Raw genomic sequence first — 26180 nt, forward strand, 5'->3', positions numbered from 1 at the left:
CAAAAAAAAAAAAAAAAAAAAAAAAAAAAAAATACAAAAATTAGCTGGGCATGGTGGCGAGTGCCTATAATCCCAGCTACTTGGGAGACCGAGGCAGGAGAATTGCTTGAGCCCGGGAGGTGGAGGTTGCAGTAAGCTGAGGTCATGCCATTGCACTCCAACCTGGACAACAGAGTAAGACTGTTTCAAAAAAAAAAAAATAAAGTAAAATAGTGTGAATACAACCCAAAAATTGACTGCCTTCTTTCCTTTCCAGGGGCTGAATTGGTCATTACCAGAAGTCATACACAAGGAGACCTTTTCCCTCAAGGGGAGACTATAGTACAGTATACAGCTACTGACCCCTCAGGCAATAACAGGACATGTGATATCCATATTGTCATAAAAGGTATTGTCTTCATAAGCCCCCAGAATTCTAGTTGACATTTGATATATGTCATTGCTATAGTGCTCTGTTTTATGAAAGAAAATAGGCTATGAGCATTAGATTTTTACAGTTGGAAGACCGACAGGTTTTATTTAGGTTTTCCATTGTCATTCCTTGACCTTGTGATAGATAAAAATATTTTCTCCCAGAATAGTCTTTAGTTAACATTTCGTTAACATTTTCTCTAAGGTTATTATTGAAACATTTTCTCTAAGGTATTATTGACATAATCCTATTTTAAATGTTTGAGAAGACAGATTCTGAAAATATATTTGCTGCATAATGTTATCCAGTTTTTGCTTTTATTAAAGGAATGTCAAAAATAAGGGCAGGGCATGGTGACTCACGCCTGTAATCCCAGTGCTTTGGGAGGCTGAGGCGGGTGGATCACTTGAGATCAGGAGTTTGAGACCAGCCTGGCCAACATTAGTAAAACCCTGTCTCTACTAAAAATAAAAAAATTAGCCAGGCATGGTGGCGTGTGACTGTGGTCCCAGCTACTCAGGAGGCCGAGGCATAAGAATTGCTTGAACCCGGGAGGTGGAGGCTGCAGTGAGTCGAGATAGCACCACCGCGCTCCAGCCTGGGCGACAGAGCAAGACTCTGTCTCAAAATAATAATAATAATAATAATAATAATAACTCCAAGTCAGAAGTACTTTACCTTTTTATAAAACTATGCACAACCTCTAATTACACATAGGTACAGCTTTTCAATGTATGTCAGGACTAAAAAGCAAGTGTTGTCCTTCTCTTGCACTAAAGACATATGGTAAAAGCTTTTCTAGAAATAGTAGTAGACAGAAGGAGTCCTTTTCAGAATTCCACTTAAGTTCCTGGAATTTAATTTATGCTTCTTGTACCACTATATATGAATAATACAATTTTTTTTTTTTTACACAGGTTCTCCCTGTGAAATTCCATTCACACCTATAAATGGGGATTTTATATGTGCTCAAGATAGTACTGGAGTCAACTGTACATTAACTTGCTTGGAGGGCTATGATTTTACAGAAGGGTCTACTGACAAGTATTATTGTGCTTATGAAGATGGTGTCTGGAAACCAACATATACCACTGAATGGCCAGACTGTGCCAGTAAGTTTTAATTTTATTCTAGATTTCTTTAATGTGTGTGAATGTGTATACATTTCTAAATGTTAAAGAGGAAAATTGCCTTACAATAGGAATTAGGGAAAAATGGTGCTATGAATTTGAAATGTTTGTGAATAAGAGAAATACTCTTTCATGGATTTAAAATATTAGCCACTAGAGTCTTGTTATAAATTGTATTGCTGTAGGACAAGATTCAGTTTAAGGCAGAACCATCTGAGCCTTCTCGTTATTTATTAGAAATATCTAGAGACTTGACAATGTGTAATTCTGAACCTGTAAACATGAATTTCAAGTTTCATAGTGGCCAGGCATGGTGACTTATACCTGTAATCCCAGCACTTTGGAAGGCTGAGGTGGGTTGATCACTTGAGCCCAAGAGTTCAAGACCAGACTACCATCTCTACCAAAAAAAAAAAAAAAAAATTGGTGGGGCATGGTGGTGCGCTCCTGTGGTCCCAGCTATTCAGGAGGCTGAGGTGGGAAAATCGCTTGAGCCCTGGAGTTCAAGGAGGCTGCAGTGAACTTTGATTCACGTCACTGTACTTCAGCTATGAATGGAAGATAAAGAATAATATATCAAAAGCAAACTCTTCACTGGATAACTGAGTCCAGTGCTGCTTGGTACATGTTTTATTATGATCAGTTAATGCCTAAAACAGAATGAGACCCTGTTGCACAAAAAAATAGAGAAAAAATTCTTATAGTCTGCAGAAGAGCTGACTTTAAAATAAAATCTAACATATGTAATGGAATAAAATACGTCAATCACAGTCTCTACATATTTGACTTAGATTTTAAACCATTCTATAATATTAAATAAACATTATTATAAAAATAACCTAATGCATTCATTTAGTGGAAATAAATATTCTCTGAAGTGCATCTTTGATTCACTACCATAGATGGAATTTAAATACCAGTGTCTTGGAAAAAAATATGAAACCCACTATTTTCCCTCCAGACTGCAGTAGTAAATAGAAACAATACCATTCACTTCTTTCATAGATTGAGACGGTGGAATGCTAGTAGGACACTGTCCCTGAATTCTTCAGGGGCATTTTGCAAAGTCTACCGTGCAAGCTTTTGATCCAGAGAGAAATTTATCTTTATGACAATTACACTTTCAAGGAATATGATTGCAGAAAAGTAATATTTAGAAATGTTTCAATACCTAATTTTTGAAAATACAATATGTATGCTATATAAGATATAATAACTTTGAGCCAGCCAGGATTTTTCAAAAATTCCCAGGAATAGAATGAAAACAATTTTTATATATCTTCTTCCCTTAAATACTCACTTTTTTGTATGAGTGGAAGATAAAGAATAATATATCAAAAGCAAACTCTTCACTGGATAACCGAGTCCAGTGCTGCTTGGTGCATGGTTTATCATGATCAGTTAATGCCTAGAAACTCTCCTTAACTGCCATCTCTTGTTTTTATAACAATCCCACAAATTATGTTAGAATCAAAACATTAAGTTTCAATTATTTCATAGAAAGTCAAATCTTTGTTTTAAAAACACTAACCAACTGAAGCTGTTTTGTCCAACATTTTCTAGAAAAACGTTTTGCAAACCACGGGTTCAAGTCCTTTGAGATGTTCTACAAAGCAGCACGTTGTGATGACACAGATCTGATGAAGAAGTTTTCTGAAGCATTTGAGACTACCTTGGGAAAAATGGTACATCAATAATAGTCATTGATTGTCCTTTTATAAAGGACGTTATTAAGGCTTTCATAGCCTTTCTGAGTCATTTACAACTGCAATTTCTCATCCTATTTCCCTCTTCTTTGTGATCCAGACATGTACCTAATATTTAAAATTATTCATAGATTTTGAACTTCTAGAATGACTTAGAAGTAAATATGCATTAAAACGTTTTTGAATCTTTTAAAACATCCTTAGGAAGTCAGAGAAGCTTAAGATCTGGATGGTTTGAGAATGTCTTTATTATTTAAAGTCTGACAAAAATGCCTAACATAATAGGTGGTATTTTGTTTATGATAAGAAGATAATTGGACACTTAAAAGATAATTATACATTTAAAAGATTTAAAAGATGCATTTTTGTTTAGAAAGGACTCTTACAACAATTATTAAAAAACAGACCAGGTGCAGTGGCTCACGCCTGTAATCCCAGCACTTTGGGAGGCCGAGGTGAGTGGATCACGAGGTCAGGAGTTTGAGACCAGCCTGGCCAATATGGTGAAACCCCGTCTCTACTAAAAATACAAAAAAAAACTAGCCAGGTGTGGTGATGTGTGCCTGTAATCCCGGCTACTCAGGAGGCCGAGGCAGGAGAATCACTTGAACCTGGGAGGTGGAGGTTGCAGTGAGCCAGATCGCGCCATGTACTCCAGCCTGGGCAACAGAGCAAGACTGCCTCCCCCACCCCCCCCCCCAAAAAAAAGAAGAAAGAAAGAAAAGCAAAAAGAAAAGAAAGCAGAGCAATATATATAACTGTATTGAACATCTTCAAGGCAGGAACCATACTAGATACATATTTGTATGCCTTGTAGACTGGGTAGCACTTTATTTATTTGCTAACATTTTATTGTGCTGCTTACTGTATGCCAAGCATACAATACACCTAACATATTAACGAATGTCCATTCAAAAACACTTATTAAAAACGTTATATTTAAATCTATTCAATAAAACCAAATTCCAAAAAGAGAAATAATGTTGTCACTGTTGCTAGCAAACCAAGAAAATATTACACCCATTAGGCCTCTGTTACTATAGACCTATACTTGAAAGGCAACAATACACTCACGCTAATTATACTCCACCCCAAAGTGGTAAAGAAATCTTTAAAATATTAAATATTTTTGTATGTGTTAGACTCAATGTCTACCAGACACTAAATTGTAGCAGGTTAAAGATGCTATAAGGGATTAGAATGTACTATTAAATGCTTATTTGTTCATTTAATAAATATTTAGTAAGTATATCCTATTGTAGACACTAGGGATTTAGATCTGAATAAACAGGCAAAACTCCCTGTGCTCACAGAATTTACATGTTGATAAACACACCAACAATAAACAAATTACAGGGAAAACATGTAGCATGTCAGATGGCGTATGCTATGGAATAAAATAAAACAGAAGATGGTAAAGCCTCGCTAGGTTCCTATTTGAGAAGAGGCCTGAAGGAGTGAGGCAGTGAGCCATGAGCATATCTAGGGGAAAAGCGTTCCAGGCAGAGGGAGCAGCAAGTGCAAAGGCCCGGAGGCAGGAGTGTGTTTCGGAGTTTGAACCACCGTAAAGACGTCAGAGTGGCAAAGGTAGAGAGGATGAAGGGCTGAGTGATACATGGTCAAAGAAATCACATGTGGAAGAGGAGATGGGAGTAAGAAGAGAAATCAGACTGTGGAGAGCCTCGAAAGTCACTGTAAATCTTTGCCTTTTACTCTAATTGAGATGGAAAGCCATCTGAGGGAACAACTTACTGATGACTTTGGGCTCTAGGAGAAGCAGAAGGTAAGAGAAGAGAGTAAAAAAACCACATAGGAAAGGAAAGCAAGAGATGATGGTGGCTTGGGCGGCACTGGAGGTGGTGAGAAGTTAATGGATTTTTTTATATCTTCTGAAAGTAGATTCAGTAGGACTTGCTGATACATTGGAGGTAGATTGTGGGATAAAAAGAAGAGTCAAGGAGGCAGAGTGTAAAAGGGCATAGGTCTAGGTACTGGGTACTCATGAGGATGGAAGTGTGTGAACGAAGTCTCTTTTCTGAGTTCAATTTTGATCAGCGTAAAAAGATGATCATCTGAGAGTAAGAATGGGGAGGAGTTGTTGGAGGCTTAAGAAGAGAGAAGGTGGTGTAAAATAATTTTCTAAGAAAGGATGAATAAGTATGCTAAAGAATTGTGGTAAGATTGGCAGCCAGCAAGGTTACATTTTTTCTCAAGCCTTAGTTGACCATGTAGTACAGGTGTGGGAAAGCAGAATGATTAATTTAACCAAGGGTAAGTGTTGTCCAGACAAACAAATTGAGGAAGAGGCTTGCAAGGGAGGAGACGTTCCATGGTGATGGACTATGGAATTTTAGATGAGTAAACAAAGACATGAAGACATGAGGGGCTAAAGGAGAGGCACTAGGGTCAATGGATTATACATTCTGATGAAGTCAAGGAACTGTTGGATTCCTGAGAAGAGGAGAAGGTGAAGTTTCTGACAATGACAAGGTCTGAGGGTATGACTACGGGAGAGAGTGACAGAGTAAAGCTATAATACAAGAAAGAAGAGGGAAAGGAACTGAGAATCCAAGGAGATGGAAGGATTTGCTAGGTGTCTATAGAAATCACCAAGAACTATAACAGGACAGTTACCAAATGTTCTTGGAATGAGGGAGTGACACAGAGGGTAAATGCTGCAGGTGACTGTCACCAGAAGGGTCAATGAATGGTAGAGTGGATGGCATGAGCTTCAGAACTGTGAGCCTTTAAGGAGATGTGAGGGAGTGTGATCTGGAAACAGCAATAAATAGTGAGAAGGACCTTCCTCCACTTCCAGTCCTGCCACCAATTCCAGGATTCTGGAATTTCTAGTATTTCTAGAATATTTTCTGGGGAAAGTTCCAGAAAATTGGAAAGGTTTTAGGGCAAAGGTGAAGAGAACATAAAGAGAAGAGGTAGAAACTAACAGATTTGCTAATTACTGACTGAGCTTCAGAGGGCATAGAGGAAGGCTTGGGGGATTGGGGAAGAGGAGTGGAAGATGGGGTCAGAGAAAGGGTTCCAAGGAGCCATATAGGATGAAGATTTAGAGCCAGGAGATATCCCAGGAGCCCTGGGTTTCTCATGGTGAGTGACATAAACAGAGATAAAAGGTGTGAAACTAATCCTGGTGACCAACAGACAGTTAGAGGCCGCAGGGGAGGAGGGTCAGAATCCCTTTGAGGAATGTGCAGAGCTCTGGGGCCCTCCCTTCCCTCCTGCTGATGGAGATGTGAAGGCCGGGGGAGCAAAGTTTTTATCCAAGGCATGCAGGAAAGTGATTTACACTTTATCCTCTTCATTTTTTACTTGCAGGTCCCATCATTTTGTAGTGATGCAGAGGACATTGATTGCAGACTGGAGGAGAACCTGACCAAAAAATATTGCCTAGAATATAATTATGACTATGAAAATGGCTTTGCAATTGGTAATTAAATTCTGTGGCATCGGTAGTTGGCAAGACTAATCTGCAAAATAAGAATAATTCCAGAAAAGTGAGGCAAACTAGAAACGTTAACTTTTGTTAATGTATTCATCAAGTATTTTAAGTTGGCTAAATAATTTGATAATGTGCTGAATGATCACTAAGGATATATCAAATTTTAGTAACAAATAAATTATTTAAAATTATTTACCAGGATTCTTAAAAATGACAAAAACTAAGAAAACCAAGTCACGTATGCTGGTAAAATTCAAATGTTGGTGTATCCTAAAAGAGAATAGTAATAAAGTCCTAACAGCAACTTTGATATGGCATTCAATGTAAGTTACAATGAAGTCATTAACATAAAATAGTTACACATGTAAAATATTCAGATTCCTCACCAAAAATATGTTAAGATTTCATTTATTCAAGTCTAATATATCTTTAAGTGGAATTGTGATGTTTTCTCTATGTTTACTGTGAGAAACATATGTTACTATGTTTACTCTGAACATTTTTATTAAGATTATTTTTTGCCAGGCATGGTGGCACACACCTGTAGTCTCAGCTATTTATGGAGATGAGGTGGGAGGATCCCTTGAGCCCAGGAGTTCGAGGCTGCAGTGAGCTGTGATTATGCCACTGCACTCCAGCCTGGGCAACAAAGTGAGACTAGGTATCAAAAAAAAAAAAAAAAGATAATAATAATAATAGTGTTATCAAAGTAGTGTAGTGGTTAAATACGCGGACTCTACAACCAACTACTTAAGTCAAAATCCTGGCCTCACTACCTACTAGCTGTGTGATCTTGAGCAAGCTATCAACACACTCTGTGCCTCAGTTTCCTCACCTATATAAGAGTACTCACCTCATGTGACCATTTTAAGCATTGAATGAACAAGTACAAGTCATGTGCTTAGAAGGTTATGAGATGGTAAGTATTAATTTGCATTACAGCAGACACCTTTTCCATTTCAAATACTAATCATGTTTGTAATATTTTTGGTGATTTAGCATTAAGAGTGATGTTGACTGTTGCTTTCGATTTTTAAATACTTTTAAATATCATTTGTGCATATATGTTTATTAGACAATTTTTAAAATGCTTAAAAACAAAAAATGAAATGAAGATAATCCACAACCCCAGAAAAAGCCTGTTAATACATGTATATATTTATAACTATATATGTAGATCTACATATATATACACCATACTATATATACTGTATACATACCATACTATGATATATACATATTACTACATATATATAACTGTTTATTGTATAGACACTGACACTATTTTGAACACAAATTCTTAATTAACATTGTATTGAGGACATTTTTATTCACTAAATATCCTACTTCAATACAGTTTGAATAGCCACATATTATCCCATTGATCAGTTTACCATAATTTATAGAAATAGTTCCCATTGGTAGATTTTGGGTTATTTTCAGTTGCTTACTATTATGTACAACACTTTAGTGAACATTTTGGAAATTAAGGTTTTAGATAGGAAAAAGTAAGGTGGCATTGTCAGTAACATATCTAGAATAATCAACCCTCTTCTGTTAAACACCATCCAGGTTTCCCCTCCCAGATTGTTGGGGTAGGTTGTGGGGGCACAAGATTACACCTAGAGTCAGTTGTCATCACAAGTCTATGAGATGAGCAATATTTGTCATCTAATAAGGGTCCAAATGGCAGTTCTTGAGAGAAAGGCATGGGCAGGTGGCACACTTGATCCTGTGATACTAAAAAACAAGCATTCCTCCCTAAATGTATTCCCAGTAGTCACAAGATCGGTATAACATTTATAACCATGCCTTGGCAGGTCATAATGTATGAAAAATAAACAACCAATAAATATAATAAAATTGACTTGACTTCATAATAATCATGTAATCAAAATTAAAACTAGGCCAGGCAAGGTGGCTCACGCCTGTAATCCCAGCACGTTGGGAGGCTGAGGTGGGCAAATCACCTGAGGTCAGGAGTTAGAGACCAACTTGGTCAACCTGGTGAAACCCATCTCTACTAAATACACAAAATTAGCTGAGCGTGGTGGCACGTGCTTGTAATCCCAGCTACTCGAGAGGCTGAGGCAGGAGAATCACTTGAACCTGGGAGGTGGAAGTTGCAGTGAGCCGAGATCGTGCCATTGTACTCTAGCCTGGGCAAAAAGAGCAAAACTCCATCTTAAAATAAAATAAATAAAATAAATAAAGTGAAATGCAATTTTTGATCTGTCAGATTAACAAACAAGAATTATGGGGAAAAAATCATATTCATACGTTGTGTAGAAAGGAGAAATTAAGAGGGCATTTGACAATATGTATCTAAAGGATTTTAAATGCCCATGCACTTAGACCCAGAAATTTCATTTCTAAGAATATTTCTCAAGGTAAAAATCATGCCATTGTGCAAATATGTACCACATTTCATAAATTTTGAGATGCATATTTTTCCTTTAGACCTGAAATTGGGATGTATCTTCTAACCAATGGTATCTTAGATTTGATTAAATATTGTATGTGTAAGGATGTCCTAAAAATTTGAAATAACCTAAAAGTCTAAAAATAGAAACTGCAGGTTTGTGTTGTACCATACAAGAGAGTATTATGCCGCCATTTCACATAGAAATGCCATAAAATTTGAAAAAGATTACTAAATAATACATACATAGTATAATCTTGTTTTGTTAAAAGTGGGTTGTTTTTATTCCAGGTTTGTGTGTGTGTATATGTATGTATGTACGTATGCATAAATGTATATCCGTGTGTATATTTATACATTCATAGTGGGAAAAAAGCTTGCCTAAAATGTTCGTGGTGATTATTTCTATGTGGTTTCTAGAATTATAGTCATTTTTAATACTTTTCTCTTTGCTCATTTTTTTCTTAACACCTACCTAATGCTTGTGGAGAAAAGGCTTAAGTAAAAAGATAATATTAATCCCAGTTAATTTTAATAGCCAAAAGCATAAATAAAGTCAAAAAGTTCAGAAAACAATTTACTTAAGTGGAGAGGCCTATATAAATATAAATTATTGTCTAAAGTACATAACAATAGTATGGCCAGAATAATATTAATGTGGTTTTATAATAAGTCAAATACTGAGTTTGACAGCTTATATATTTTGTCTCATTTAATCCAAAGACAAATCTATCAGGTAAGAATCATCTCAATTTATAAATGAAGAAACTGAGGCTCAGAAAGATGAAAGTAACTTGACTAAGATTATACAGCAGCATACATCACGGAGCCACAATCTGAACCCATGCAGTTAATCACAGTGATATCAAGGGTATCTAGAGAATTCCACATACCCTTGTTGCCTCCAGTGTGGTTGTATCATAGAGTCATTTAACTTATGTGCTGCCTTTGTAAACTACCCTTACCTTTAAAATATGATGAAAGCATCTTGAGTTATCTTCACAAGAGGAGATCTGTTTATGTATATTAATAGTTTATAAGGTCAATTTTAGAAACAGAAAAAAAGGATTTGGGAAAAGCCTTGCAAAGAAGTAGAAATTGATTAGAATTTTGCACCCAGCTCTTATTTACCTCTAAAATTTACCTCTAAAGCGAAAATAATTAACTATTAACTCAAAGATAGAGTGGTATAAATGCCCTGGTAGCTCCATAGAGATTTTTCTTTCTTCTTTTAGTGTATTTCATTGGTAATCTATATTAAATATGAAGTGACCAGAAATTACAATGTATGTAACATTGTAGACCAAACCCTGTATGGAGTATATTATGAGCATTTGAGGAAATAGTCAAGTGTAATTTCACTTGTGGCTTAACATTAGAACCTAAATGCTGATGAAAAAGCAACTGTGTGATCATTTGTGTCTCTGCCCCAACTCTCCAGGACCAGGTGGCTGGGGTGCAGCTAATAGGCTGGATTACTCTTACGATGACTTCTTGGACACTATGCAAGAAACACCAACAAGCATTGGCAATGCCAGGTCTTCACGGATTAAAAGAAGTGCCCCATTATCTGACTATAAAATTAAGTTAATTTTTAACATCACAGGTAAGGATAAACTGTCTGAAAAAGTAATATTATGGAAAATTCTTGGTTGGAAACTTGCTTCTCAAATCTTCCATTTGTTATCATTATTAGGAAATGACTCTGGAATTGAGAATTAGGGAAAGCACAGTTAACTAAGTCTTGCCATCTTTTGCTGTCAATATCATAGGTGTCTTTTGTAGGTCTCACGGCGACAAGCACCCTACTTCATTCTCATCTTGGCATGATTAAGGCATACTTTTAAAATGCAAGAATTTACAAGAATTTATTATGTTATAATAAAGAACTCCCAAAAAAGGTGATATAGATTTAGCAATGAGAGAAGGATTGAAACAAATTGTATGGTTCTTAGTCTTATCCATGTATTTACTTAGTTGTTCAGTGAATAGTGGTTAAATTTACTTTGAATTAATTTTTCCTGAAAGATTTTTATTTTTTTTCTACAGACCAGTTATTAGTACTAAAAGATTTTAAATATGCCATTTCTATTTGGTAAAAAAATTAACTACAAATGACTTTCTGAAACACCATGTGTTTGTGTTATGTTTTATTTTGTTTTGTTTTTATCTCAGCTAGTGTGCCATTACCCGATGAAAGAAATGATACCCTTGAATGGGAAAATCAGCAACGACTCCTTCAGACATTGGAAACTATCACAAATAAACTGAAAAGGACTCTCAGTAAAGACCCCATGTATTCCTTTCAGCTTGCATCAGAAATACTTATAGCTGACAGCAATTCATTAGAAACAAAAAAGGCTTCCCCCTTCTGCAGACCAGGCTCAGTGCTGAGAGGGCGTATGTGTGGTAAGACTGTTCCCTGTGATCAAAAATATTTGGTGCATACTGGGTCAAATAAGATGGGTGTAGCCATTTTACAACTATAAAGGGATATTGAAATGAAACATATTTTGCTCTTGTTGTGTGGTTGTTATTATTACTATTTTGTCTCAAGAGTCTAAGGAACTACTGTTGGTAAGGAAAAGAAATCTAGTTCAGGTAGGGACTCAAATCTGATTTTTATTTAAAGAGTTTTAGACTTCACAGCTTTCAGTAACAGCTCCAATAATAATAACGAATACTTTGTGACCACTTCTGTATTCCAGCTGAGCACCTGTCATGTTTAATCCTGGTTAGCACCTCTGTGAGGTACCATTTTTATTAAGCACATTTTACAGATGAGAAAACTGAAGCCAGAGAGGCTAAGAATTTGCCCATAAGACTTACCCATTAAGACAGTAAGTGGAGGCCAGGCGCAGTAGCTCATGCCTGTAATCCCAGCACTTTGGCCAAGGCGGGAGGATCACTTGAGCCCAGGAATTCGAGACCAGCCTGGGCAACTGGCAAAACCCTATCTCTACAAAAAAAAAATACCCTAAAAATTAGCCAAGCATGATGGCGCGTGCCTGTAGTCCCAGCTACTCAGGAGGCTGAGGTGGGAGCATTACTTGAGCTCCGGAAGTCAAGGCTGCAGTGAGCTATGATTGCACCACTGCACGCCAGCCTGGGCAACAGAGTGTGATACTGTCTCAAAAATAAAAATAAAATAAAATAAAAGACAGTAAGTAGTGTGGCAAAAAATTCCATCAAGGCAGCCAACACCAGTCTTTTTTTAATTGAGGTGAAGTTCACATAACATAAAATTAACCATTTTAAAGTGTATAATTCAATGGCATGAAGTACATTCACAATCGTGTGCAACCATCACCTCTAATCCCAAAACATTTTCATCACCCTCAGAGGAGACTCTATGCCCATTAAACAGTCACTCCCTATTCTCCCTCTCCACTCCCAACCCCTTAACTTTTAACCCCTATTCTAGACTGCCATGATCTGGATCAATTCCAGCCTGTTCCCCCAAAGAAATAATCATTTATAGGTAAGGAAATCTCCTGTAATGGAACTGTGTACACTCAGCTGAACCGAATGGCATGAGTCTTATGTTCATCTCTCTGTAAACATGGGTTCTTGTGTCCTTCTTCCACAGTTCTTATTGCTAGTCCAAGAGCTCAGCTGGCTTTTTTATAGTGTGACAAATTCAGCCCATCAAAAGCACATTAAAATTGTTGTTCTAAGCCTGCACGTGTTTCCTCCCCACCTGTGAGTAAAAATCAGGAATCCCATTGACCGGTGTTTCTCATTTCTCAGTGTGATTTCGCATCACCTAAAATGCATCTTGACTCAGGCCCCATCCCAGGACTAATGCATTTGGAGGTGGGGTCTTGAAATCTGCATGTTTAACGAGTACATGGGTAATTAGTACACATTCGATCTCAGAATCACCTAGGTGCTAATTTCAAGTGTCTTCCCCATTAAGGATATTAATTTTGGTAGCAGCCTTTTCAGTTTAATGTTTAATGTTCTATTTTTGTCTCAGAATTTCTGAGCCACTCCAAACCTATCAAATCTCAAAAAAATGAGGGTGCTAACTGACAAGCAGTCAGTTTCAATGGGGAAGCATTCAGAAAAACAAGTAAGAAAATGTTTGTAGTGTCTGAAATCCTCAAGGGAACCAAACTGTTTTTTCCTTTTTGTCCCTCGGTTTTTTCTTTGTTAACTGTCTTCTCGTGATAATCTGGCTTATCATAGCTTTAACCCACACTTTTAAACCCCTGTTATATAAGCCTTAAGCTTGGTCAGTAAGAATTTGCTTTTTCTTTAAAAAATAAAAGAATGTCTTCCTGTTGGTTTCTGGGAACATATTTCTGAAAGGTTTACCTTGTGAATAAACCTTTGGCCATAAAATTTAACCTATAAACAATAGCACCTGCAAGCATGCTTTATTACTTACATGTCTTAGGAAAAAAGAGCCCAGTGTGTTCCACCCTTGTAGTTTATTCACTGTTTCCTGTTTGCTTGTTCTGCAGTCAATTGCCCTTTGGGAACCTATTATTCTCTGGAACATTTCACCTGTGAAAGCTGCCGGATCGGATCCTATCAAGACGAAGAAGGGCAACTTGAGTGCAAGCCTTGCCCCTCTGGGATGTACACAGAATATATCCATTCAAGAAACATCTCTGATTGTAAAGGTAGAGGCTTACTGGACATTTCAACTAAAGAAGCACAATTTTTGTTTCCCTTTTGGGGGAAAGAAAGATTTATTTTCTTCACCCAATACTAGGCTCTTGTCTGAGGCCCCTATGGCAAAATATAGATTTGCAAGAGAAAAGCATATACATTTATTCAATGTAAGTTTTAGGTGAAATGGGAGCCTTCAGAAATGAACCAGAAAAACCTGTGTATTTTTACACTAAATTCGATGAAGAAGAGGATACTTGTGGAGAAGAATGATCTATTGGGAATAAGTGGAGCTTAGCAAGTCTTGATTGTTCAGATTCTTCAGTGTGTCCCTGTGTCTTCAGGGATAGGAATATTTTTTTCCTCTTGCCAACCTGTTATAGGGTGGGCATTCCTCACATGAGGGTTTTATAGTCTGCTTCAAAGGGGAAGGTGAGAGAATTATTTCTAGGTTTTACAATCTCCTAAAGGAGAGAAAGGCAGAAGTTCAGAGACTCTTTCCTGCTTCTATGGTTTTCTCAAATTTCCTTTAGCTTGAAATATTCAGTATGCCAGGGCAAGGTACAATATTTGCAGGTAGGATGTCCTAAGCCCCATCACAGTCCTGAAATCTAAATGGCAAATAAAATGAAATAATAGTGTACAGAAAGCAATGTTATTTATTTTTTCTTTCTTTTAAACATAAAATATTACCTGAGTGTTTCCCCCACTTTAATGAAGTCCATTTAGCTTTTCTTTTGGAAATATTCCATTGCTCTAAGTTAAACTCCAATCCGCATTCATCAGTTAGCCTGGTGTATTAGGCCATTCTGACATTGCTATAAAGGAATACTTGAGACTGAGTAATTTATAAAGAAAAGAGTTTTAATTGGCTCATAGTTTTGCAGGCTATACAGGAAGCATAACAGCATTTGCTTCTGGGGTGGCCTCAGGAAGCTTCCAATCATGGCAGAAGGCAAACAAGGAGCAGGCATGTCACATGGAGAAAGTAGGAGCAAGGCAGGGAGTCAGGGTGAGGGGAATGTGTGGTGGCTCACACCTGTAATCCCAGAACTTTGGGAGGCTGAGGCAGGCAGTTTGTTTGAGCCAAGGAGTTCAAGACCAGCCTGGGCAACATGGCAAAATCCTGTCTCTACAAAAAATACAAAAATTAGCAGGCATGGTGGTGTGCACCTGTAGTCCCGGTTACTCGGAAGGCTGAGGTGGGAGGGTTGCTTGAGCCCGGGAGGTGGAGGCTGCAGTGAGCTATGATCACACCACTGTACTCCAGCCTGAGGGACAGAGCAAGACCCTGTCTCAAAAAAAAAAAAAAAAAAAAAGTAAAAAAGAGAGACAGGGGAGGTGCCACATACTTTTATACAATAAGGTATCACAAGAACTCACTCACTAGCACTGGAACAGCACCAAGGGTGTGACGCTAAGCCAGCCCTGAGAAATCCACCCGCATGATCCAGTCACCTCCCACCAGGCCCTACCTCCAACACTGGGGATTATATTTCAACATGAGATTTGGGCAGAGACCCACATCCAAACTGTGTCTATCACCTGGATTCTTTTCTTGAATCTCACATTAATTAATGGAAAGAAGTTTCATGACACTTTGCAATTATTGGATTGCTTTTTGTTAGAATAGTGTCTGATGTGATGAGATCAGTTCTCCGTTTACTTGGAAATGAATAACTACAAGCACATACGCACATATTCTTGCTACTAAAATATTCAATATTTTCAAAATATTTTAACTATTATTCTTAATAAGAGTTCCTGATGGAAACATTTTCTCTCATAATTAAGGTTGCAGCAAGACATGCCTAAAATAAGGAATTTCAGAAGCGTGCTTCTTTGCCATAGTTCTGAATGCAGGTGTGGGTGCTTAATGACTGATATAAACTCTAGAGCAGTGCTGCATAATTGGAAATGCACTAAACATGTTAGCAATGGTGAAAAGGAGAGTTGTTTGGCGGTCAAAAGCAGAAAGAAAGGTCAGTACTCTGGGAGTCAGGGCATCTGGCCAAAGTCCTCTTCTTCTACAAATCATCCTTATGAATTTAGAAAGTTGCTTCACCTCTCTGGGCCTGAAGGTATGTCTACTTTTATGCTCTACTCCACACCAGCCCTTGGATGAAATGGCGTCTCTAGGTAAGAGGAGGTAGCAGAGCTAGTTCTTATTTAGAGCAGCCAGTTCTTTTTTAAAGCAGAGATGTCAGAGTAGTTTATAAGGCGCTAGCTGGGTTTGGGGTTTTGTTTCCGCCACTCAGGATAACAGTGTACATATTGAGAACTTCTACATGAACAAATTCCCAGTGTACAACTTGTTCCTATCATAGTGTCCTTTTGTGCTATGTATTTCTAACTTCATTTGACAGCTATTTATTGAGCATGTTCTATGCATCAAACGCTGTAAAAGGTCATAATGCAAGTAAATGGAAATAGTCTAAAACTTAGTATAGAGAAGCATGGTGGTGCCACAATATGCATATGCTTAGCTAACAGGAGAAAGAGCCCTCTGGGTTCCTCATTCTGTCCTAAGTTGCAGAAAACCCTATCCCACACAGTGCTAATTTTGTGCGGCTTAATATCATTGTTGATAATAATATTATCTTTTTCTTTTCAGCTCAGTGTAAACAAGGGACCTACTCATACAGCGGACTTGAGACTTGTGAATCGTGTCCACTGGGCACTTACCAGCCAAAATTTGGTTCCCGGAGCTGCCTCTCATGTCCAGAAAACACCTCAACCGTGAAAAGAGGAGCCGTGAACATTTCTTCATGTGGAGGTTATCAAAGCCTTAGGCACTGATATTTCTTTAAACCTACTAGGTTCTATGCATGAAGGAGTGGCATATTTTCAGCAAAACCATACATCTACTCTATGCACAGAATGGAAATAACTGTCTCTTCATAAAAAGGTTTTTTTTGTTTAGTTTCTTAGCCAGTTAACACTTAGGTATAAATACCTGCTGTGTAAACACTGGGCTGGGTTAGGAACACTAAAGAAGAAGTACAAGACTTTGTCTCAGGCCTCAAACAGTAATAAGCATGTGGCTTCGTGATATGGTAGAAACATATCTAAGCTAGGAACTTCATTCCCTCCTTTATAAAGTGAAGTTCTGTCTAGTATTTCTTGAAACTCTAAATGTATTGTATTCTGTGGGTTATTACATTTCACTCCCTATGAGTTGAAGGTTTTCATGACTGGTTATTCACTCGAGCAGCACATTAGAATCATCTTCACATTTACGTGAGTATTTTTAAAGTACTGAAACCTGATCTTCTCTTCCAGAGATTCTGATTTAACTTATCTGAGTAGAGGCTGGGAATTGGTTTTCTTAAGTTTCCCCAGGTGATTATTTGAGGTGATTAGGAAAATCTGAGAGCCACTAATTTTGGTTCTCAAATGTCAGCCTGGAGAGCTTTTTAAGACAGATTGCGAGGCCCTACCTCCAGGGTCTTTGATTAGGTAGGTCTGGGGAGGGGTCTGAGAATTTGCATTTCTATTAACAACTAGTTTTCAAGTAATGCTGATTCTACTGGTTCAAGGACCACAGATTGAGAACCACTGGTTTAAATAGAAATAAAAAGATGAGAGTTCCAATTTTTAAGTATTTCTGACTAACATCTGTACTGAGGGATGTTTTCCAGCAAAATACTCATGAACATGTAAACAAAAACAAAAGATGAAAACTTAGAATGACAATGAAACTAGGACTGACAGTCAAGGTCAGCCTACTTCCAGAAATTCCAAAAAATTGCAACTACTGTAATTTGCAAAGTCAATAGAACTGGACTAAAAATAAAAGGTTGTTGGCCTACCTCTGCTACTCACTGGGAACCGAACAAACATTCCTTGATGAAAGATTTTTTTTAAAAAATTGTGTATCCTACCTCTACAGTTTTATTTAAAAACCTAAAGTCTATGGCAACTGAGAAATGAAGAAGCTGTACCCATATTGAACGAATGGTGTTTTTAAGAAGCCAACCTACTGGTTCCCTACTTCTCTCAGACAACACAGAGACACATAGGCACACTTCCTACTCGCACTGCACACTAGCCATGCTTGAATTCATCCAGTTAGAGATTACCAGTAAACAAGAGCTAGGAAAAGTTAATGTGCAAGGGCAGGAAGGGGCGTTTCCAGCATTGCATCTTGGAAGTTGTAGTCCTTATAAGTTAAGTGCATTGGGACAAAAGGAAACAGGCAAAACACATTCTGAATGATATGTTCATATATATTCATCTGTTTAAATTATCTCAGTCTAGTGGAATCAAGGTAGATACAAGTCTGTGAGACTTGAGGCATTGGGCAAGTAACATCAACCTAATAGTTTCACTGAAGAGTTGAGAAGAAAATTTAGGGCCTAACTGAAACTCATAAACCATGTCTGTTGGATAATACCATCTTTGGATCTTTTTTGGTTTTTTTAAGTTCTAGGGAACATATGCACAACATGCAGGTTTGTTACATATGTATACATGTGCCATGTTGGTGTGCTGCACCCATTAACTCGTAATTTACATTAGGTTATCTCATAATGCTATCCCTTCCCCCTGCCCCCTCCCCACAATAGGCCCAGGTGTGTGATGTTCCGCTTCCTGTGTCCAAGTGATCTCATTGTTCAGTTCCCACCTATGAGTGAAAACATGTGGTGTTTGGTTTTCTGTTCTTGTGATAGTTTGCTGAGAATGATGGTTTCCAGCTGCATCCATGTCCCTGCAAAGGACATGAACTCATCCTTTTTTATGGCTGCATAGTATTCCATGGTATATATGTGCCACATTTTCTTAATCCAGTCTGTCACTGATGGACATTTGGGTTGATTCCAAGTCTTTGCTATTGTGAATAGTGCCGCAATAAACATATGTGTGCATGTGTCTTTATAGCAGCATGATTTGCAATCCTTTGGGTATATACGCAGTAATGGCATGGCTGGGTCAAATGGAATTTCTAGTTCTAGATCCTTGAGGAATCGCCATACTGTTTTCCACAATGGTTGAACTAGTTTACAGTCCCACCAACAGTGTAAAAGTGTTCCTATTTCTCCACATCCTCTCCAGCACCTGTTGTTTCCTGACTTTTTAATGATTGCCATTCTAACTGGTATAAGATGGTATCTCATTGTGGTTTTGATTTGCATTTCTCTGATGGCCAGTGATGATGAGCATTTTTTCATGTGTCTGTTGGCTGTATGAATGTCTTCTTTTGAGAAGTGTCTGTTCATATCCTTTGCCCACTTTGTGATGGGGTTGTTTGCTTTTTTTTTTTTTTTTGTAGATTTGTTTGAGTTCCTTGTAGGTTCTGGATATTAGCCCTTTGTCAGATGAGTAGATTGCAAACATTTTCTCCCGTTCTGTGGGTTGCCTGTTCACTCTGATGGTAGTTTCTTTTGCTGTGCAGAAGCTCTTTGGTTTAATTAGATCCCATTTGTCAATTTTGGCTTTTGTTGCCATTGCTTTTGGTGTTTTAGACATGAAGTCCTTACCCATGCCTATGCCCTGAATGGTATTACCTAGGTTTTCTTCTAGGGTTTTTATGGTATTAGGTCTAACATTTAAGTCTCTAATCCATCTTAAATTAATTTTCACATAAGGAGTAAGGGAAAGGATCCAGTTTCAGCTTTCTATTTATGGCTAGCCAGTCTTCCCAGCACCATTTATTAAATAGGGAATCCTGTCCCCATTTCTTGTTTTTGTCAGGTTTGTCAAAGATCAGATGGCTATAGATGTGTGGTATTATTTCTGAGGGCTCTGTTCTGTTCCATTGGTCTATATCTCTGTTTTGGTACCAGTACCATACTGTTTTGATTACTGTAGCCTTGTAGTATAGTTGAAAGTCAGGTAGCATGATGCCTCTAGCTTTGTTCTTTTGGCTTAGGATTGTCTTGGCAATGTGGGCTCTTTTTTGGTTCCATATGAACTTTAAAGCAGTTTTTTTCCAATTCTGTGAAGAAAGTCATTGGTAGCTTAATAGGGATGGCATTGAATCTATAAATTACCTTGGGCAGTATGGCCATTTTCACAATATTGATTCTTCCTATCCATGAGCATGGTATGTTCTTCCATTTGTTTGTGTCCTCGTTTATTTCACTGAGCAGTGGTTTGTAATTCTCCTTGAAGAGGTCCTTTACATCCCTTGTAAGTTGGATTCCAAGGTATTTTATTCTCTTTGAAGCTATTGTGAATGGGAGTTCATTCCTGATTTGGCTCTCTGTTTGTCTGTTACTGGTGTATAAGAATGCTTGTGATTTTTGCACATTGATTTTGTATCCTGAGACTTTGCTGAACTTGCTTATCAGTTTAAGGAGATTTTGGGCTGAGATGATGGGGTTTTCTACATATACAATCATGTCATCTGCAAACAGGGAAAATTTGACTTCTGCTTTTCCTAACTGAATACCCTTTATTTCTTTCTCTTGCCTGGTTGACCTAGCCAGAACTTCCAACATTATATTGAATAGGAGTGGTAAGAGAGGGCATCCTTGTCTTGTGCCAGTTTTCAAAGAGAATGCTTCCAGTTTTTGCCCATTCAGTATGATATTGGCTGTGGGTTTGTCATAAATAGCTCTTATGATTTTGAGATACATTCCATCAATACCTAGTTTATTGAGAGTTTTTAGCAGGAAGGACTGTTGAATTTTGTCAAAGGCCTTTTCTGCATCTATTGAGATAATCATGTGGTTTTTGTCTTTGGTTATGTTTATATGCTGGATTACATTTATTGATTTGCGTATGTTGAACCAGCCTTGCATCCCAGGGATGAAGCCCACTTGATCATGGTGGATAAGCTTTTTGATGTGCTGCTGGATTTGGTTTGCCAGTATTTTACTGACGACTTTTGCATTGATGTTCATCAGGTATATTGGTCTAAAATTCTCTTTTTTTGTTGTATCTCTGCCAGGCTTTGGTATCAGGATGATGCTGGCCTCATAAAATGAGTTAGGGAGGATTCCCTCTTTTTCTATTGATTGGAATAGTTTCTGAAGGAATGGTACCAGCTCTTCCTTGTACCTCTGGTAGAATTCGGCTGTGAATCCATCTGGTCCTGGACTTTTTTTGGTTGGTAGGCTATTAATCATTGCCTATTTCACAGCCTGCTATTGGTCTATTCAGGGATTCAGCTTCTTCCTGGTTTAGTCTTGGGAGAGTGTAAGTGTCCAGGAAATTATCCATTTCTTCTAGGTTTTCTAGTTCATTTGCATAGAGGTGTTTATAGTATTCTCTGATGGTAGTTTGTATTTCTGTGGGGTCAGTGGTGATATCCCCTTTATCATTTTTTGTTGTGACTATTTGATTCTTCTCTCTTTTCTTCTATATTAGTCTTGCTAGTGGTCTATCAATTATGTTGATCTTTTCAAAAAACCAGCTCCTGGATTCATTGATTTTTTTTTTTAAGGGTTTTTTGTGTCTGTATCTCCTTCAGTTCTGCTCTGATCTTAGTTATTTCTTGCCTTCTGCTAGCTTTTGAATGTGTTTGCTCTTGCTTCTCCAGGTCTTTTAATTGTGATGTTAGGGTGTCAATTTTAGATCTTTCCTGCTTTCTCTTGTGGGCATTTAGTGCTATAAATTTCCCTCACACACTGCTTTAAATGTGTCCCAGAGATTCTGGTATGTTGTATTTTTGTTCTCATTGGTTTCAAAGAATGTCTTTATTTCTCCCTTCATTTCATTATGCACCCAGCAGTCATTCAGGAGCAGGTTGTTCAATTTCCATGTAGTTGATCAGTTTTGATTGAGTTTCTTAGTCCTGAGTTCTAGTTTGATTGCACTGTGGTCTGAGAGACAGTTTGTTATAATTTCTGTTCTTGTACATTTGCTGAGGAGTGCTTTACTTCCAACTATGTGGTCAATTTTGGAATAACTGCGATGTGGTGCTGAGAATGTATATTCTGTTGATTTGGGGTGGAGATTTCTGTAGATGTCTATTAGGTCTGCTTGGTGCAGAGATGAGTTCAATTCCTGGATATCCTTGTTAACTTTCTGTCTTATTCATCTGTCTCATGTTGACAGTGGGGTGTTAAAGTCTCTGATTATTATTGTGTGGGAGTCTAAGTCTCTTTGTAAGTCTCTAAGGACTTTATGAATCTGGGTGCTCCTGTATTGGGTACATATATATTTAGGATAGTTAGCTCTTCTTGTTGAATTGATCCCTGTACCATTCTGTAATGGCCTTCTTTGTCTCTTTTGATCTTTGATGGTTTAAAGTCTGTTTTATCAGAGACTAGGATTGTAACCCCTGCCTTTTTTTGTTTTCCATTTGCTTGGTAGATCTTCCTCCATCCCTTTCTTTTGAGCCTATGTGTGTCTCTGCATGTGAGATGGGTCTCCTGAATACAGCAAACTGATGGGTCTTGACTCTTTATCCAGTTTGCCAGTCTGTGTCTTTTAATTGGACCCTTTAGTCCGTTTACATTTAAGGTTAATATTGTTATGTGTGAACTTGATCCTGTCATCATGATATTAGCTGGTTATTTTGCTCGTTAGTTGATGCAGTTTCCTCCTAGCATCAATGGTCTTTACATTTTGGCATGTGTTTGCAATGGCTGGTACTGGTTGTTCCTTTCCATGTTTAGTGCTTCCTTCAGGATCTCTTATAGGGCAGGCCTGGTGGTGACAAAATCTCTAAGCATTTGCTTGTCTGTAAAGGATTTTATTTCTCCTTCACTTATGAAACTTAGTTTGGCTGGATATGAAATTCTGGGTTGAAAATTCTTTTCTTTAAGAATGTTGAATATCGGCCCCCACTCTCTTCTGGCTTGGAGAGTTTCTGCTGAGAGACCTGCTGTAAGTCTGATGGGCTTCCCTTTGTGGGTAACCCGACCTTTCTCTCTGGCTGCCCTTAACATTTTTTCCTTCATTTCAACTTTGGTGAATCTGACAATTATGTGTCTCGGAGTTGCTCTTCTCGAGGAGTATCTTTGTGGCATTCTCTGTATTTCCTGAATTTGAATGTTGGCCTGCCTTGCCAGGTTGGGGAAGTTCTCCTGGATAATATCCTGCAGAGTGTTTTCCAACTTGGTTCCATTCTCCCTGTCACTTTCAGGCACACCAATCAGACATAGATTTGGTCTTTTCACATAATCCCATATTTCTTGGAGGCTTTGTTCATTTCTTTTTACTCTAAACTTCTCTTTTCGCTTCGTTTCATTCATTTGATCTTCAATCGCTGATACTCTTTCTTCCAGTTGATCGTGTCAGTTTCTGAAGTTTGTGCATTTGTCACGTAGTTTTCTTGTCGTGGTTTTCATCTCTATCAGTTCGTTTATGGACGTCTCTGCATTGGTTATTCTAGTTATCCATTATTGCATTCTTTTTTCAAGGTTTTTAGTTTCTTTGCGCTGGGTACATAGTTCCTCCTTTAGCTCTGAGAAGTTTGATCGACTGAAACCTTCTTCTCTCAGCTTGTCAAAGTCGTTCTCCATACAGCTTTGTTCCATTGCTGGCGATGAGCTGCGTTCCTCAGTTGAAAATGCAGAAATCTCCCGTCTTCTGTGTCACTCACGCTACGAGCTGGAGGCTGGAGCTGTTCCTATTCAGCCATCTTGCGTGCCCCCCAATCTTTTAATCTTTTAATTAAAAGTCTCACAAACCTTCACATTCTGATTGAAATAGATCTGCTAGAGACTCTTTTATTTTGTCAATATAAGAACTAATTTTGGCAGAAAGTCCACAGTAAAAAATTCTCTCTTCCTGCCCACTTCCTCCAACCACAAAAGCAACTAGGATTTTTATAGTGAATCAAGTTCATATTTGACAATTTTTTTCTCTTAGCTTTCTAAATAAACCTTGAGGTTTGTGTAATACTAAATTATTATAATTAAGGTGTTATAATTCCCAGAAAGTCTCTAAATTTCTGGCCCTACTCTCCTAATATTCCTAGCATAAGTTTAACCACATTCTGCTTCTCATGAGTGGGAATTACAAATGACAAAAGTTAACATTCTTCTGCGGTGCTGGATAAACATTTTATTTTAAGCTTAAATATGTATAAGTTCTAAAACGGTCCCTTATATATATTTTTTCTTAGTTTTTAACTCCTTTCTCTCTCTTTCTTGTTTGCTTGCTTTTGCCTTTCTCTTTCCTTCTTTCCCTTTCTCTTTTTGCCTTTTTCTTTTCCTTTCACCTGCTTTTCTTTCACCTGCTTTTCCTTCTTTCTTTCTTTTATCTGCCTTTCTTTCTGCCTTTTTCTTCCTTTCTTTCTTTCCTTCCTTTTTCTTTATTTTCTCTTTTGGTATTGATTTATTATTTTTGTTATTGATTTATTTTCTATCTTTCAGTATTGATTTATTTTTATAGTGTACCATTTACCTTATTTTTTGCCAAGACATTGGTTTTGTATTTCTCTATCATGTGGAACTTAAAATATTATTATTCAAGACAGCAATCATGTTTAAGTATCACAAAGTATATTAGTTTGTTAAAGTAATGTATTTGTACATTTTGCTTTTTATAACTTCTTAGGTTATTACATATTCTTGTGTTTGTAGGTACACACTCAAGAGTCTGAAATTTTTCATTCATTAAAAATAATTTTTATCTGAAGAATTCCACAGGTGACTTGTTGTTGTTGTTGTTGTTGTTAATATATGATCCTGTAGGAGAAGAAAAGATGATGTTTAGACTGGGTGACACCACCTTTTACCCTGACTCTCCAGAACGAAGTTAAAAGGAGGCTCAGGAAGTCATTGACCTCTGACCTCATCTTAGGAAACTGATTTATTTATTTAAAATGATCTATAATTAAGGTGTACAAAATGATGTTATGATATTCTTATGCACATATACATCATCTCACATAGTTGCCCTTCTTTGTGTGTGTGTGTGGTAAGAGAAGCTGAAATTCTCTTAGCAAATTTCTAGTATACAATATAGTATTATTAATTGTAGTCAGAAAACCCATTGAAAAGGCAAAATCCACTTGGCTCCAGGTCTGTATGTGTTGCCCTTAACACTGTCAGAGAGCAGCACAAGTGATATGACATTTTTTTCCTGGTCATTTCCATGTACTGTTTGTGATTTGATTTTAATATCATTTTGGTATACTTAGATTATTTTTTTCTCTCTCTCTCCAATAGAGGAGGTGAAAAGAGGGTTTTGTTCCATTTTTCTTGACTGGGAGACTAGTTTCTTTGGCCAAGAATCAAAATGAAACATTCACCCCTCTTTTCTCATGACACCAGTTCATTAGGAATTGTGTATTTATGTGTGTGTGTATGCGTATGTGTTTAGTACTGTATTACGTACTAGATAGTGCCACTATTATGTACATGTGTATGTTTATACATATATATGTGTGTGTGAATATATGTTTACTGCATATATACATACTCTATTAAATGCTCATTGACCACTGCAGGAAAATATATTTCTGATGACAGTGTCTGCCCTTGGACAATAACTTAAACTAATTGCACATGCAAATTTATTTTGTATTTTCTATGCTAAAAGGTATAGACATTACAATGATGAGTTAGGTGTTTTTAGAAGCTAATAGATTTATTTATTTGAAATGTTAGTATTTTATTACTATTACATCTTAGTATAATTTTTTACCTTCTGTCAGTTTCTAGGGGCATAAACATCTTTTTGAGCATCTTTGTGCTGAAAATTATATGTAAAAAAAGGTTTAATTCATTACAGCATCCTGAGTTTTGCTGATGGAATTTATCTTTTCAGCATTTCATACATACTCAGAGATACTCTCTCAAACAAAATTTTGTACTTTTACCAGCGGAAGATTGATGCTTTCAGTTAACTAATTAGCTGTGTGTGACTTACCTTTTCCAAATAGGCAATCACTTTTAGAAACTGAAGATTGAGGAAACCCATTTTAAACTAAGCAAGTTTACAGTTTGTGTGAATAACAGAGTGCTACCTAGCACTCTGAGATCAATCAAACAGTAAATTAGCTTGTTCTTAGTGAAATAAAAATAGTTTAAAAATGTAAATTTTATGCATGTAAAGACCAAACCTGCAAGAAATATTTTTTTCTAAAGTTGCGTTAAAATCTATGATATTTTCTGCCATCTCTTGATTGAATTACCATCTCTTCATTGAGCTCTTTTGTTAATTGCATAAAAGAGTCTTTAGCAAAAAATTTGTCTGGCTATTTTTGTTTTAAATTTCCGATCTAAATGTCTTGAGATTATCACAAATGCTTTGTTTTTTTTCTCAAGTCAGTAAAAAAGAGATGCTACGACATGACATACCCTGCTCCCTTGAACCTCAGTCCATCTCTAAATTTTTCAACCATACTGCTAATTATCTCTGCTGTACTATTTTTATTGTAAGGACACCAAACCCTAAATGATAAGAATGCTAACATCCTGAGCAGCTACTTTTTGTGTTCTGTCTTCCATACTTACATTTATGCAGACAAGTCTTAGTATTTTTGATAGTTTTCTTAGTTTATAATGGCTTTAATATCTACCCATAT

The 26180-nt window shown here is 37.2% G+C and overlaps 1 protein-coding gene across 1 annotated transcript in view; it reads left to right on the top strand.

Annotated features, from left to right (window-relative positions):
* Positions 1-26180, top strand: part of SVEP1 (sushi, von Willebrand factor type A, EGF and pentraxin domain containing 1) — a 228356-nt gene that overhangs the window by 99222 nt on the left and 102954 nt on the right. Inside the window, exons 11-18 of the mRNA XM_025359181.1 lie at positions 257-388; positions 1330-1524; positions 3106-3227; positions 6585-6696; positions 10572-10736; positions 11306-11539; positions 13600-13761; positions 16365-16526. Coding sequence (XP_025214966.1) covers positions 257-388; positions 1330-1524; positions 3106-3227; positions 6585-6696; positions 10572-10736; positions 11306-11539; positions 13600-13761; positions 16365-16526 — 1284 coding nt within the window. The remainder of the gene's footprint in view (positions 1-256; positions 389-1329; positions 1525-3105; positions 3228-6584; positions 6697-10571; positions 10737-11305; positions 11540-13599; positions 13762-16364; positions 16527-26180) is intronic.

This window comes from Theropithecus gelada, chromosome 15 (genome assembly GCF_003255815.1).
Source record: "Theropithecus gelada isolate Dixy chromosome 15, Tgel_1.0, whole genome shotgun sequence".
NCBI classification, from domain to species: domain Eukaryota; kingdom Metazoa; phylum Chordata; class Mammalia; order Primates; family Cercopithecidae; genus Theropithecus; species Theropithecus gelada.